Source organism: Biomphalaria glabrata, chromosome 5 (genome assembly GCF_947242115.1).
Source record: "Biomphalaria glabrata chromosome 5, xgBioGlab47.1, whole genome shotgun sequence".
Taxonomy (NCBI): Eukaryota; Metazoa; Mollusca; class Gastropoda; family Planorbidae; genus Biomphalaria; species Biomphalaria glabrata.
The window spans coordinates 4,593,081-4,606,769 of NC_074715.1; the positions used below are offsets into that span (position 1 = coordinate 4,593,081).

Genomic DNA, 13,689 nt, shown 5'->3' on the forward strand with positions numbered 1-13,689 from the left:
ATCTTTTTTTATTTATTATAATGAGTATTTGTAGAAGATACTTATTTTTGATTGTGTATTTTCTCTATTGGTATTTAGATTTAAGCTAATTTTGTAACTATGTTACATTACATCGTCGCTTTGAAATGTCAGCATTATAATGTTTGAAATGTTTGTTTATGTTTAGGTCGCAATATTGCTTTAAAACAAAACACAACGCAATCCAGTACTTATACGAGTAAAAATTACAACAACGATGATGCACGAAGTGATAACGCCGTAGATGGAAAATCAAGTAAAATGTTTTTACAGTTCAAAGAAAAGAGCTGTGCTCACACTGCTGCTAAAGACAAAAACTCATTCTGGAGTGTACAATTTCTTCCTCATTTAATAACTGGATATGTTATATATGACAGAATAGGTAATATATTTCTCAGTTAAAAATATTTAAAAAAATGAAGTATGGCTCGATAAATGTATTTTGAATTATATTACCTTTTATTCGAAAAACGATGTAAAAATGTTGACAATACAAAAAAAAAAAAAGATTTCATACATTAAACAAGTTAAGCTTTATCTAAAAAAGCATATTATTACCCATGTCAAATTTTTCTATTAGAAGAATGATCATTATTTGATATATGATATATGATAAATAGTTTTAAACATAATCTTCTTATTTTCCTGAACAGTGTAGTCATTCAGTAGCATTGATTTAGCAAATAACATAATGAAACAAGATTTCTAAGAGAGTTTGTGTTATCACACCAACTGAAAGGCGGCCCCTATCGAATTTATCCAATTTATTCATGGTTTAAAGTTTAAAGTAATTAAAGAATTAAAAAAAAATCATTTGGGTTATTTTTTACTTAAAAACAAACTAGATAATACGAAAACAATACTAAAACGATTTAAACTATTCTGGAATAAAGATTTGAAATAGAACTATTTTTAAAGCAGAGCTGCGTTAACACATCACCTAAATACAACACGAAGACTTCCCAGATACTTTCCACTCCCCAGCATGCATAAGAATAAAATGTGCACCATACAAACGGATCGTTTAAAATATTGATCATGAATCATATTTAGAGCACTTTCCAATTCGATCACAGAACTCACTTTTTAATGGGTGATTTCTAGTTCGTATTTTCACGAAACTAAATTTCCTAGTTCTCTACATTGTGTTATTGCAACAAATATTTAGCTTGCATGAAACGCAAAGTAATGAATTAAAAAAGCAAGTATGATTGTTTTTAATTTAAAGCTGCTATCTAACATAACTACATAGTTAAAAACAGTTAAAGACATGAATTCATTTCTTCAAGCACAGCTTTTCAGATATTTTCTTTAGTCCAGTTTCTAAGGCATGCACATAAAACAGAAGGATAATTTTGGTGTCTTCGTAAACATTAGATCAAGCTCAATATAACAAGATAATCTTTGTTGTTATATATTAATTTTGGAATTTGTGTCAAAGTTTCTAAGTAGATCAACATTTTTAGGACTATATGTAAATCTAGAAGATTATGTAGATTATTTAATGTTGTTTTCAGTTTATGTTACTAGATATCAGTTTTCAGTTTATTTTCTTGGATTTAGCCTTTTTTTCTACATATATCAAAATCTAATACAGATATTTAAATCATATCGACTAAAATAAAGCTATACCAAATTGATTTATAGGAAGCAATGTAACTAATGTAAAACATGACCAAATAGATCTATCGAAATCAATATCTAGATATGATTGGTGACATATAAATAGATTATAGCGTCTCTAAGACGTTTTTGATTACATTTTTTCTTTAGTTATTTAATTAAAGAATTGATATAAAATTGTTATTTAACCTTGTGCTTTAATTAGCTACTTTGTTTTATTCCATTACAATTTTAGTTTGCATTCTACGTAACGAAATGAATTTGAAAAACATATAATAAAGCTTAACTGTTCCAAATTTCAAGCTGCTATTTCGGTTAAATGGTTATGACGAATAATTGAAATTCATTCATTTTTCAATTAGTTTTTCTGATACTTTCTAGTCCAATTTTATACACATAAAAATGCCTTAACTTCTCTCCCATATGAAATATAATGATAATCTTGGTAACGCTGTAATCCCTTCATTAATTTATATTGATAAAAAATTAGGCTATCCGATGAGATCGATCATTATATTTCTATATCTAGATGATTATATAGCTTACTTAATGCCGTTTTCAGCTTATAGCTTATAGATCTAGAACTATTGCTCTACATATTGATATGCTTTTCTAATCTATATTATATTTAGATTTAAATCTAAGGGTATATATAGAAAATATATCCTGATTCAGATCTACCTCTAGATTCTCTTGTCTTTGCTCATTGACTATAATTAAGCTTAGACCTTAGTTTAGAGTCTAGACCAGTATTGCCCAAACTAAGCACACGGGCCATATCCGGCCCGCGACGTGGTTTCATCCGGCCCACCAAAACCCGGAACAAAGCGTAGAAAATAAAAATAAAAAGGGTGAACAATTTATTTTACCTACGTTAGTGTTGAATGGATTTCATTCTAATCTAATCTAGTCTAATAGTCATATAATATTATTTTTCTAAAGAACACAAAGGCGATTTTTTGGCGACATAGTTGACAGTTATTTGTATTCTTGGACAATGTCGCTGCTGTCAAGCTGGCCGTATCCTTGGCATCTGAAGTGTTTAACACAAGGCATCATTAATGTATTCTTTTAGTTCATATTCTTTTTGATGTCAATGCGCGTAGACTCTAAATGTAGAAACTTCAAGAAAAAGTGGACAGATCTTTGCTTTTTTGGTAATAATCCAACATATTTGATTTGAACAGAAAATGTGGCTGCTTTCAATTTTCTGGCTGCTTTTTATGAGCATAACATAAAAATACATTGTAAACCAAAACATTAAAAAATATAAGCAGACATTGTTGGCTTGAGCCGCAGAGAATAAGTTGTTAATTTACGCCTAGTTGAGTGATTTGAGTCATTGACGAAAATATTTAGCAAAAAAGAGACAAGAAAATGAGTTGGTGGTAAGGGCTAATTACAGATCTGCTTGCATCAGAGTTCAGAAATGAAGTGTCAAAAAAGTGCTTGCTAGCAGTGATGAAAGAAATTAACGCTAAAAATTACAGTTAAAGCCGTCAGTCTTTCTCGCATGACAATTGCAAAACGAGTGGAAGATATGGTACAAATCGCCATTCGAAACTAAATGAGACAACGCTTGTTCCAACAGAGAAGCAGATTTTGAAATGTTTTTTTTACTGACTCTAAGGATTGCCCCGACAGATCTGCAACAGAAACTGATTGACTTACAAAGCCAGACACCCCTGCATGAGAAATTTCGAGCGATGCAGACAGTTGTTTTCTACGTTGCGTTGCCTACTATGGCCACGGTTTTGTAATAAGCTATTTAAAATAGTTTATTTCATTTTTTTAAATTGATGTGGCCCGCGACACGAGTGTCGGAAATTGAAATGGCCCGCAGACCGTACAAGGTTGGGCATCACTGGTCTAGACTAACAGGCAGCAATATTATTCATTTAGAACCATTTAAATGAGAAGACAACTTAATGCATAATGATAATGACGCTAAGGCTGACATTTTAAATAAATAATTTGCATCAGGACTTTCAGCCCCAGGAGACAAATACATATTACTTGAACCAATTAGACAACATAGGAGATATAGAAGTACAAGAAAAGTGTATCCAAAAAATATTAGCAAACATTAAACCGAATAAAGCATCTAAACCTGCTAGTATTCCAGATATAATAATCAAAATTAAGCAATGAGCTAGCACCAGTGTTCAAAATACTTTTTCAGGCATCTCTTTACCAAGGGATTGGAAAGAAGCTAACGTCACGTAGAAAAATCTGGCCGAGAAAACTACAGACCAGTATCACTAATTTATAGGACCAAATGTCAGATTATTTTCAGACGATTGCATAATATATTGATCAATAAAAAATAAAACCAAAAGTTTACCACATTAACAGGCTTAAAAAATAAAATCGCCCCAGGTCAGTGATAGATGAGCGGTCAACCTAGACGAGCCGAGACGGTCAACTGCGATGACTGACGAAATTTCAAGAGACATCTAAAGTTAATACTGCTTAGGCACTGCTTAGGCCAGTCAAGCCGGGTGTTATTATGTGATCAACCATAATGGTCGAACGACATTCCGTCGGTTTAAGGCCAGAAGGGACCCTATATGAAGAGTGGAGGTGTCACAGTCAAAACGGTTCACTACAGACGACTTGGTCCAGTGTGGTTCAGCGGAGTGGTTCTGTACGGCGCGTTATAAGACGACTATCTTGATCTGCGATCAGGTCTGACTCAACGAGTCCAGTGTGTAAAGTCAGTCCTGAACAGTTGAGCCCAGTGCAAGCCCGAATGATGTGGAGAGACCGCGGTGGCACGGTTGTGAGCGAGAGATATTTGTACGTTATTTTGGAGCGCTAAGTTTACACTTTAGAAAGCCTTCAGGGATAGATGACTTACAAGAAAAATAGCAATTATACATTAAACACTTAACCATTATCTTCAATTACAAAAACAAAACCTAATAAAATACTCAGTAAGACACAAAGATAAAGGCACATTTCTCGTCCCATATGCTAGGACAAATTTGTACAAATGCTCCTTCTTCCCTAGTGCTATTAGAGCATGGAATGGGTTGCCTGAGCCAGCCAGAAAAAGCAATGACTTGGCAGATTTTTAGTCGTTGGTTAACATGCATGACTGAATGCATGACACGAAGGAGGTAATCGTCTTCTTTTTTGAAGTAAAATCTGTATTATATAAGATAAAAAGCTTATACTATAAAGAAGAAAGCAGGACGTATGCATGTATGTATGATATGTATATCCCGAACGAAATTCAAAACCTTTTGTTCAATCTTGATAAAACTTAGCATAAAATTTCCTTAGAATATGGCAGAAATGGTAAGGTTTGTTTAATGTCCCTCCCCTAACCGTAGGACCTTTAAATAGACAAAAAGTACCTAATTGTATATCTGTTAAATAGCAAACCCTTTTAGAATCAATCCAGTAGATCGAAAATACCCAAATACCCAAAGCGTCTTATCCAGCTAGTTTGGGCATTACGGATGGATTGAATTTAGATCTATGTCAAACATGAAGAATATTCCCTTCATATTTTTTGAAATTTTGCTTAGAAAAAAAAAAGAGTGTGAAAATGGGTATATCCTTTCGGCGACATGTTCATATCTAATATAAAATACTGTGAAAACTGGTATACCAAGTTTGTTAAAAAGTTTCGTTCTGTATGTGGGACATACATACATACGCCTTACTTTTACTAAATTCTTCTCAACTGTAAACTAAACTAATGTTCTCAATATTTAATGTTTGTTATTTTATTCCAGACCCCAATACTTTTAATTTGAATGGATTCACTTTAAGTACTTTTCCGAAGACTGACGAATCATTTTCCTTTGAGGACACTGTTTTCGATAAGAGAAAAATTTATCGATTGGTAGATCCAAGAAAAAATCTAGTTTCAAATGTAACAATAACTAGAAAAAATACCCTAAATATTTGTGAAGTTGAGATTTACGGAGGTAAGTGACCAAGCTCTAAGTAGCATATGTTTTATTTCATTCTTACTTCTTAAAGCTCGTGTTTTCAATAAATCATAGTTAAAAGTTTACAGTGTTAAAACACACTGATGTAAAACTATTAAATGATGAAATGTATATTTATTTTCTAGAATGTCCAACTGGGACCTGGGGATTAGCCTGTACTAATTGCTCTCAACAGTGTCCTAATGAATGCCACATTGAAGATGGACGATGTGTCAATTTATGTCTGGGTTTTACTAATCCTCCTTTTTGCGATGAACGTAAGTAATTTTATAAGTATACAAGTATACTTGAATTTTTTTTATCGATTGAAATTATCATTGCTTATGGGCAAGCTACAAAAAAACTAAAATAGAAAAAAAAATGTTATTTTCTAATTTAAACTTAATTACTTAATTACTGATTCAACTTTCTCTCTCTCTCTCTTATTCTCCCTCTCGCTCTATCTCTCTCTTTCTCTTCCCCTCTCTCTCTCTCTCTCTCTCTCTCTCTCTCTCTCTCTCTCTGTACACAAACACACTTATATAAATATATGCACAAAAATAAAATTGCGTAAATGACGTCATCGCCTATTGATGAAATCGGAGCTATTAGATTGTGAATAGTTATACTACAACAATGGCTAGCTGCGACAGTATGTATGTATGTATGTGTTTGTATGCATGTATGTATATTCCGAATAAAAATCAAAACCGTTTGACCAATCTTGCTAAAACTAGCATAAATGTTCTTTGTGTACTAACTGGAACATTAAAGTATGTGTAGTAGCCCTAAAACAAGCATAAGACCCTCTCACAAAAAAATCAGTTGCCCAAGTCAATGAAAGTATTACTATTTTATTTGATCTATGTCATATAGCCATGTTTACACGAGACAAGAACGAAAAGACCTAGATTTTAAATTTAAGATTAAACTTTGAAAAGATATTTTATATTTTGACACATTCAAATTTATGTTTCAAAAGCAATTTTAGATAAATTCGTTTTTTTATATCTGCAAATTTAGACTTCCTGACGTACTTAAAATCATATTCATCGCGCGCATCTTTCATTAGACAAGACAGAAAGGTCACGCATGTGCAGAGGGAAGGCTCCGTGCATGCGCAGAAAGAAAATCTATTGAAGCCTACATCTAACTCTAGATCTTACTCTAACCCTAGATCTAATTATAGTATACTAGACATATTTTACCCGCGACTCGCGGGTCTTTATTTGCGTATTACTGTCGATATAGTCACTGATAGTGTTTTAAAACATTTAAACGAAATAATAATGTAATAAATAAAGCGAATGTGTAAATGTAAAAATAGAATAAATGAAGCAATCAAAATCAAAAAAAGCTAATCTACTTAAATCCATTTTTTCAAATTAAAACATTTTCTTGTAGGCCTACATATATTTGATTAAAATTTGAAATGAATAGACTTAATTTTGTATGTTCATGTGTTAAAGTATAAAGTAGATCTTGAGGTAGACATAGATCTAGGTCTAGACTAATCTAGGGTTAAAAATTGGCTTTTCATTCTGTGCTGAGTAAAGGCTTTGCTCTGCGCATGCGTGACCTTTAGTCATGAATGAATATAGGCTTATGTCAAGACGGCTAAGCAGCTTTAGCGAACATCTAACGAATGTATTAAAATGCTTTAGAAAAATAAAAATTGAATGTTAATTTGATTAAAATATGAAATGAATGGACTATAATTAGTATGTTCATGTGTTAAAGCATAACACTATCTTTGCAAAAAGAAGTTTTATCATCTTAGAGTTCAATTAGAGTTTTAAACCTAGGCTTAGGAATAGACTCAGTAGAGAGATGTGTTAATGTGTAACCATTTGGTAATGTCTAATGAAAGAATGTTCGTCAGGAAATCTGTAGTCACAGATATAAGGAACTAACGTATGTAAAAATGGTTTTGAAACACAAATTTGAAGGTTAATTTTATTATTTAATGAAATCAATAGACCTTCTTTTGTATTTTCATGTGTCAAAGTAAAAAACTATCTGCGCAAAGTGTATTTCTTAAAATTAGATCTAGATCTAAATCCTTTCGATCTTTTTCCATGTCAACATTGTAATCATGGCCTAGATCTATAAAATACTATAGCTGAAATAGAGTTGGTCTTTTTGTTTTTAGGGTTTTAAGTTTGTTTTAGGGCCACAATACATACACAAAGGTCTAATTTGGTACCCAAGGAACATTTCTGCCAAGTTTTATAAAGATTGGTCAAGCGGTTTTTATTTCTATATGGGGACATACATACATACATACTGTGACAAGTCAAAAGCTTGCTGTCAGAGTCACTCAAATTTATCACAACATTAATTATTATTATTTGATATTTATTTATTTTATTTTAATTATTTCTCATTTTTAGTCCCGATTTCACTACCAACCCCCACCACCTTGGTGACAACTAGGCCACGGCTTTCCTTTGACTGGGGAAATATAAACACACAGTCTCTTTAGTCTTGCGCGCCTGATCGCAGTTGACTCCACCTTGGGTGGAATACAAATCACTCTTTCTCCCCCCCCCACTCTTTGATCAAAGAGATCACTCAACACGCCTCTCGACACTCCAAGTTGCGACTCCCATCTCGAGTCAGATTCACCCACGTGAGAGATAATGCTTAGGCCTTCTCCCTTCCTGTTTCCACCAACATCTTTCGGACCTTTATAAGATAGAATAAGGCGGGACAGACACTCTCTCACTTCTCATTCTCGCTGACTAGTTGAACCTGGACTATTTCATTCACTCTTACTCTTAGAGGAATACCTGGTGGTAAGTCGAACTTAATCACAAGTTCCATCTTAATTATTTGTGCATATTTCTCATTGGATACTATCATGTGTATTTTATTATTTCATTTATATTTAATTAGTGCATTGTGTATTTCTCACTGTCGTAACTAGAAAACATAAACATGGCATATGTATATATTTATGTATTACATTATATTACATGTTACATTTACCAATGTCCACAATATTAATGCTACGTTGCTTAATTGATCCTTGACGCAACATTGTATATATTTGTACATCTTATTTTATTCCCTTTTTCTCGGCTGACCGCCTTGATAATTTTACTAGCGCATTATTACTGCGCTTAGAAAAGAAATATGAATTATCTCCCTTTTTGGTCATTCTACTTTGACGAAAGTTACGCCCCTTGAACGGACGCTCTCCCCATTCAAGCTCGCTTCTTTCTTTATGGCCGACGACCATGTGTAAACAATAACGTCATGGTCGCTGACCAGCGTCCGCCCCTTCCCCCTTTTCTCTTTTCAATTGTGTTGTTTATTTGAGATTGTTATATCCCCTTTTATGTCCATTTTTATATTGCTCCTGTAAGCCATCTTTTTTCCAAATCCCATTTGTCATCATCTCCTCATTGTGCTGAAAAGCAATTTTCCAATCTGACGAATGCACCTCAGTTGAGGGCATCGATAAGATGCATGAGAGACACGTCTTAACTTGTCTTTGTTTATCCGCAGCCTCCTTCAGGTGTCTGCCTATTTATTCGGCATTGTTTGACAGCCACTCTTCAACCTACTCAATCGCCTATGTACTTAGTGCTATTCAGCACTGCACTTCTGCCTATTTATCAGATTACTTGCCTACTTGCTATTGAGTATCATCTACTGCCTACTTGGATGTACTCAACAGTTTACTTGGTGCTAGTCAGCACTGCGATCTACTACTTGGCGCTATCGGCTCTACTTGCCTGCCTATTCAACAGCCCACATGTCAACTTACTAGGTACGACGTCCCTATAGACCACTCGTCTGTGCGAGACGTCATAGCTCCGCCAGATCTCCGCAAGTCACTGGACTTATCTTGCTAACTACGCTGCCCACGGCAGATCAGCTCTGCCCGCAGTACCCTTGTGCCCACGGTAGCCGGCCACCCGCCCTACTGTGCCCACTAAAGATATCAGAACTTTGGATTGAGACTCCACAAGAACTGAATCACCGGCGTCCCTCTACTCGCTAGAGCGCCACCTCCAGCTGCCGAACCTCAAGCCAGGACACAGCCAGCTGCGACCCAAGCAGAACTACCAGCTAAGTTCAGAGGACAAAAGTGACATACTCTCTTATTATTATTATATAGTATAGATTAGAGATAGATGCAAACCCTCCCCCCTATTTATTCTTCTATGTAAATATTTATGGAAATAAATATTCTTCAAATTTTAACTTTGTATCTCTCTTTCATTGCTTGTCTCGTTGCGTGCCGATTTATATGCTGATGGGTCCGTGTGTGGCCATTCAAAAATAATCATCCCCTAGACATTAAACAAGCCAAACACACGTCACTCGCAAAATCCTGTCACACATACATACATACATACATACATACATACATACATACATACATACATACATACATACATACATACATACGCCAAACATTCTACTTTATAGTATAGATATCTGCTTTATACTTTAACACATGTACATACAAAAAATAAGTCCATTCATTTCATTTTTTAATCAAATAACCTTCAATTTTTTGTTAAATATAGCAGGGAAATGTGACTTTACTCATGTTGACATACATTTTAATAGTCCCATTCATATTTCGCGCACACCTTCTTGACCGCTCGTCTAGCGCTGGCCTGGGGCGATTTGCGTAAGCTGACTACACACTACCCTAATTTGTGTCACCACCAGGTTTGTTATGCCCGATGCACTCTCAAAGCCACCAATATACGGCCGCAGTTGTACGCATCCTTCTCGTACTTGGTCATGCCATATGCGTTCTGGACTGTCTGTCTGGACTGTCGTTCTGGACTGTCGTTCTGGACTGTCGTTCTGGACTGTCGTTTGGTTGTCTGGGTAGTCCCTACCCACTTAAAAAACACTCACATTTTTAATATATTCAATCTATCGACCGGCGGCGTATACGCCGCTATTTTACAGGGCCGACACAAGGCTACTGCAACCTATGCAACCGCAGTGGGCCCCGCACTTTGTAGGTGTAAATTATTAATTTAAACTATTTTATAACTTATAACAGATTCTCCGCGGCCTTCTTCGATGAAGTCCAGTAGGGCGTCGGCGCCGTAGGCGCAATAATCCCGTTGGTCGTTAGAAAAACTTTTATCCAACAACCAGGCCTGGACAAGGGACTCTTCGCCACAGTCCTGTCTGAGGGCGCCCAACGGTAGGTGACCATATCGATTGACTGAGCAAAATCCACAAAATCCACAGCGCACCGTCTCCGTTCCTGGACCCCACTCGCTATAAGTGGCCGAGAACAGTGCTAACTGCGGGGAGCTTGTCTCATATTTCTATACTTTTATCACCACTGTTCCGTGCAGGGTCGCCACTCCAGCTGACGGGACACTGATGACAACCCCCTTCGTGGAACGGTATGATTAATTTGTTGCACTGGGTTGCAGGCTACTTGTTCCATCTCTTACCCGAGTGAGAGAAAAAAAATGCGTACTTCGCCTATCTAGTTCCACTACGTTTCCACGGAGGCGCCACGCTGGTAGCTGGAATCCTCCGGTCCTGATTTACCAGGAGCTCCTGGAAATCTCTTGAAATTGCAAAATATACGAAAAAGTCTTAGAAATCTCGGTAAATTATTTAATTTTTTTGAAAACTCATACAAATCTCCAGAAATATATAGACAAAACCTGTCATTTTGGGTGTCATTCAATATGGAAAACGCTAATCCTACGCGCGATAAAAAAAAAAACCGGCATTATCACGTGATTGTTGAATCTGGTGAAAGAAGCTTCTCGCGCCTCTAACTAATGAAGAATTACTTAAGGTTAATAGTTCTCGTAGATAGATTGAAACATTAGGTAATTCTTGCTATTGTGCGTGATCTATGTAGGAAACATAATTCTTATGATATTTTGTATGAAAATGTTCATCGCAACGGTAATGAAACTAAAGTTAAGCTTACAAATAAATACTTAGCATCAGCATTCTCAGCCCTTGGAATTAAAGACATTAATATTTTTAAACCAAGATCTAAACAATGCCCATCTCCGTCCCCATAAAATAATAATAATAATAATAATAACATCTTCGAATTGTGTAAAATGCAAGTTTTAAAAATACTATCAAAACTGCTCACCTCCAGCAATCAATTAGTTTCCTTTCTACGCAAATATGACTCCGAAGCAACTCCTCTGAACCAACAAAATGCCAATGTCAATGTCGTTTGGACGACGAAGGGCATGAGATTCGCCAATGGGAAGAAAAAAACACTTTACGGAAAATGTCCGCCTTTATTACATGGGGACAACATCGACAATGCAGCTTCCTTAACATGGCTCAAAGCAGGTCATCTCTACCCTGAAACAGAAGGCTTTGTTACAGCAATACAGGACAGAGTAATCAGGACAAAAAATTACGAGAAGCATATCCTGAAACTCAATTTTGTTGACAAATGCAAAAAATGTGGAAATGTGGGTGTGCCAATTGAACACATTATGGCAGGATGTCCAGCCCTATCAGAATCAGCCTACCTGGGTCGCAATAACCAAGTTACAAAGTTAATACACCAACAATTTGATCGGTAAGGACACTCCTCCTTATTATAAATACTCTCCACAAGAGGTTCTCGAGTCTACTGAACATCTGCTGTACTGGGAAAGGCCTATTTTGATCGACAAAACGGTAGATTTCAATCACCCGGATCTGCTGTTCATCGATAAAAAAGAAAAAACCGCTACCATCATCGATATCGCCGTACCACTGTCTCATAATTTAAGAAAAACTGAGAAAAACAAAGAAAATATGGGAACCTAGGCTTGGAGATTAAGCGTCTATGGAAATTGTCCAAAATAGCAATATACCCCATTGTTATATCAATCGAGGGGATAATAACAACTGACCATACAGACACCTTCAAGGCCCTTAAAATTCCTAGGAACATCCTCGTTGCCTGTCAGATGGCGGTACTGCTGCAGACCTGCCACATCACCAGAAAATTCCTCAGTGGAAACTGTTAAAGGGACTACGATGAATTTTGTTTCTCTTTAGCGAAACTCGACCCTGGCAGCGCCAGAGAATGACTACTCGTTCATTTCTAACATAATAATAATAATTATTATAATAAAGTTTGTCATTGAGTACGAAGACTAATGAGGAATGCAGTATTTCCTGTTGCTACGCAGCCCCAGCAAAGATATCTCTGATTGTAGTGGGGTCTTGCCACCGTATATTCGTGATGGAGATCAAGCATCTTTGATGAAAGCGCTTTAGTAGTCTTATTTGCTTTCTGTATAGTATCCATGTCTCAGATTTATATAGAAGGTTTAAGAGAACCACTGATTAATTATCAATTTTCCTTGAAAGCGAGGCTCCATTCGATACCATGCTACCTAGATATGTGAAATGGTCGATCAGGTTAATGGGCTGTCCTTTTTCGGAGATAATTGGCGCATAGTAGTTTTTTTGTGGATGAATTCTGAAACATGATAAATCGAAAGAGACGGCAGCGTATGACCATTTCTTTCGTTTTTGTATGGGACAGTACACGTCGAAGATTTAATACATTGCCGTCTGAACGAAACCTGACATAGATTCATTGCTTCTGCAATCGCTGCCTCATTTGGCTCAGCATTACGACAAGGAAGATAGCGAATAGAGTAGGAGCAAGTAAACAGCCCTGCTTCACGACATTTTCTATTGTGAAGTGATCATTGTGTTTCATCCTGTCTAATCCTAATCTGGCCCTTTGGCCCACATGAATCTGCTTAACAATGGATAGGAACGTAGGTGGGTATTCGAGCCTAGCCAAGATCCTCCAAAAGCCATCGCGATCTACCATGTCCAAAGCCATGGTGATGTTCACAAAGACAGCGTATAAGTTTCGGTTCTGCTCTTTGCATTTAACAATCTTAATGATTTCTTTAAAATATTATTTTCTTTACTTAATTTTTCATTCCTTTTGAAAAAAAAAATTCTAGCATGTCAAAAAACAGAGTATGGTATTAACTGCACCAAGCAATGCTCCAGCAGCTGCAAGAACATGGAATGTAATCCACAAACTGGTGAATGTCTTGAATGTAGTGGAAATGGAACTTACTCAGGAACTTGTGATAAACGTAAATTCTTTTAA

The 13,689-nt window shown here is 35.9% G+C and overlaps 1 protein-coding gene across 1 annotated transcript in view; it reads left to right on the plus strand.

Moving 5' to 3' along the window:
- LOC106079461 (uncharacterized) overlaps window positions 1–13,689 on the plus strand; it is a 58,446-nt gene extending 44,757 nt beyond the window's left edge. Inside the window, exons 11-14 of the mRNA XM_056028643.1 lie at window positions 167–400; window positions 5,388–5,582; window positions 5,732–5,863; window positions 13,538–13,689. Coding sequence (XP_055884618.1) covers window positions 167–400; window positions 5,388–5,582; window positions 5,732–5,863; window positions 13,538–13,689 — 713 coding nt within the window. The remainder of the gene's footprint in view (window positions 1–166; window positions 401–5,387; window positions 5,583–5,731; window positions 5,864–13,537) is intronic.